The sequence below is a fragment of the Sesamum indicum genome, linkage group LG2, assembly GCF_000512975.1.
Source record: "Sesamum indicum cultivar Zhongzhi No. 13 linkage group LG2, S_indicum_v1.0, whole genome shotgun sequence".
Classification (NCBI taxonomy): domain Eukaryota; kingdom Viridiplantae; phylum Streptophyta; class Magnoliopsida; order Lamiales; family Pedaliaceae; genus Sesamum; species Sesamum indicum.
This window is the reverse complement of record NC_026146.1, coordinates 15387741-15390737: the sequence shown is the minus strand read 5'-3', so window position 1 is coordinate 15390737 and position 2997 is coordinate 15387741. Positions and strand designations below refer to the sequence as shown.

Sequence of the window (2997 nt, the reverse complement as noted above, 5' to 3'; positions counted from 1 at the left end):
TTAATTTGAATTATTGATGTATTGAAATAATTTTTAAATTATGAATAATATAATAAATCATATACTATTCAAAAAAGAATATAATTACACTTTAACATCTGAGATTTTGATATTTCGAAAAATACCCTGTTTATAAATCTAAATAAAACTAGTAATGGTTTTTTACGTTTATTTAGAAAATTAAAAAATTAATTAGATATAGATTTGGCTAATGATCATTCTACCCCTGGTTATATTTTTGTGTTGTTTACGATTTTGGAGGGATAAATTTGTTATGTCTCGGTAGGCGACGAAAGTCTATTTTTGCAATCAGATTGATCTTCCCTCACCAAAATTAGAAAATAATGGCAACAATCATTGTTTAATCAATTTACTTAAAAACATTCAATTTATAAAAGAAAATACAAAAGGTGGGGGTGGGTTGGGTATGTATCTCTGGGTATTTGTGAAGCAAAATTATTTTTTAGGGTTAATTATATTTAGACCCCTATAAAAATATGAAATTACACTTTCTCTAAAAAAAGATTTTAAAAAATTATATTTACACCCCTACAAAAATTCATTGTTTACACCTGACCTCCTTTTATAAGAATTTAAACAAAAAATTCTGACCTTACCAAAAAAAATTGCATTAGTTTTCAATTTTAACCCTCATTAAGATTTTCATATAATAATTTTGTACTTATGAAAGGAGAAATGTAATTATGTTAACATCACTATATATATATATATTATATTTATCTATTTATAAGAATAAAAATATACATAAAATATTAAATGAGGGACAAAATTTAAAATTTTGTATTTTTTTTTTTTTTTGCTTACATCAGCATTTTTCGTCCACACCCAAACAAAAGAAGTCAAGTGTAAATCGAGAATTTTTTGAAGGGTGTAAGTTTAATTTTAATTTTTTTTAAAAAAATATAATTTAGGCATTTCCAAAGGGGCTAAGTGTAATTAACCCTACATTTTATAAATATTTGGATTCAAGAGATCCAAGATCCTTGTTTCAAGGTGATACCACATGTGGAGTTTCGAGAAATAGGCCTAAACCTCTGTTACTCATATTTAGTGTACAACAGCCTCCACAAACTAAGTAATCGGTACAATGAAAATATTACATGAAGAAAAGCAAAAACAAGGAACAATGGAACTGTGCTCAGGATGACCATTGATCTGGTACTGTAAGAAAATAGTTTGTCATTGCTTTTCTGAATCTTTTCTTGTACTGTTTGGGAGAAATAATGGTTGGTGAAGCATTCTTTGGTCCACCAAGAATTCCAGATGCCTTCACCCATGTCTCCAAATGCTTGTCCCAAGTATACTGTCTCATGTAATCTATGATCCCCAACACCAGCTCCTTCCGCTCCTCGTCCACCCCAACCAACAATGAATAATCCATCACATCCACCGACTGCAAACGAAACAAGAACGTCAAGAACAAACATCCAAAAAAGGAGCAGCGATAGTACTAAGAGACTTTGTTGCATTTACAGGCTAAAATGGCTTACAGCTAAAAATGATGTATCGTTCCAAACAGCTCTTTCCAGCCTCCTCTTGGCTTTGCTACCAAGAAATATAGGATTTGTATGCAAGGTTTCCAAGAGATTCATATCTAATAGTACTTTGTTTGCTCCCGTTGTGTCTGAATTGTAACGGGATCTTGCTGATCCCTTTAGATCATAGACCTTGGAAATGCTTCTTTTGAAGAAGAGGTTCTCCATCACCATCAAATCCATTTTCGTTTCCTTGGCAGTTTTCGCATGTTTGACTGAAACCTATGATTTAACAGGCGAAGTAATATCAGGTATAGAATCGTCGTTCAATTAGTACAATACTACATGAACAAGAAATGAGGTCGAACCTGATATATGCCAAGTACTTTGGCAAGACAAGTTGGACTTCCGGAGCTAAGAGCATCTGTCAAATACTTAAAGTACTCTGGTGCAAATTCGTTGAACGATTCCAACTCAGTCTTCGTTACTTGTTTGATTATGAAGCGTTCGTCAAATGACTTGGCTTCCCCCCTTGGGCACTCCATCTCTTGCAGCGGCTCAAGGAACGTACAATATCGACTTCACTAGGACAGCATTTCCTTCTAAGAGCATCAAATTCCTTTGCAAAATAACAAGTGACGCTGAACTTCACCTTTCCCAAAGTGAGTGAAGACTCATCCTCAAAAGAAATTCTGAGATTAGGAGAATTCTTGGGATCTGCGATGAGGGAACCAACTGTAGCCGAAGCATCTTCAGAGCTGTAATTTGCATAGTGGTAGTCCAAGTCCAGGGAACCAAAAGACCGCCATGTTGAAAGGTCAGAAGCTACTGAATTCATCTTGTTGATGAGACTAGCATTTGATCCTCTTTCAGGGCCGTTTGGCTTATCAGCAATCCAGTCGACATACTCTTTGGAAGTAAGGGCATAAGATATTAAGCTTGTGGGCTCGTTATCATAAACAGCAATAACAATATCATATTGGCCATTTTGCTGGATCATTGATCTTGCTCCTTGAGGCAAGAGAGATATAGAAGAGATAAAAGAAGGAGAGGCATTCGATGTAAGATTTAACTTTTCAGCTTCATGTGGTGATACTTGAGAGTAAGTCCTCTGTACATTCGAAACGGGGTCCTTGAGCATGTATTTGTAATCTCCAGAAGCATGAAAAGATCGAAGTGTCGACAAATGCAAAGAAGGTGGCTGTACTTTCGTCATTCTTTCTTGAAGCCTCTGAGCAGAATCAAAGGAGTAAACTCTTGTTGGTGACAATAATCTTCTGAAAGATGGATTGTCTTTTTGATTTACTGGGACAACTGAGATAGCTTCAGACAAATCTGCACTCAGTGTATTGGTCAACTGAGCTGTCATCAGTGCCTGACCAGTACCACACCAAGCTGAATCTATCTTATCAGAAAGTATGGATGCAGCCGAAGGAAGGCGTTCCAAAGATGTAATATTGATAGCATTCTCCTCATATTTGTACACTCCATCCCCTTCTTT

The 2997-nt window shown here is 35.2% G+C and overlaps 1 protein-coding gene across 1 annotated transcript in view; it reads right to left on the bottom strand.

The window, feature by feature from the left end:
* Positions 1021-2997, bottom strand: part of LOC105156256 (putative 1-phosphatidylinositol-3-phosphate 5-kinase FAB1C) — a 7963-nt gene continuing 5986 nt past the window's right edge. Inside the window, 4 exon segments of the mRNA XM_011072334.2 lie at positions 1021-1414; positions 1512-1778; positions 1865-2019; positions 2022-2997. The exon segment at positions 2022-2997 is cut by the window's right edge and continues 1 nt beyond it. Coding sequence (XP_011070636.1) covers positions 1160-1414; positions 1512-1778; positions 1865-2019; positions 2022-2997 — 1653 coding nt within the window. The 3' untranslated portion in view covers positions 1021-1159.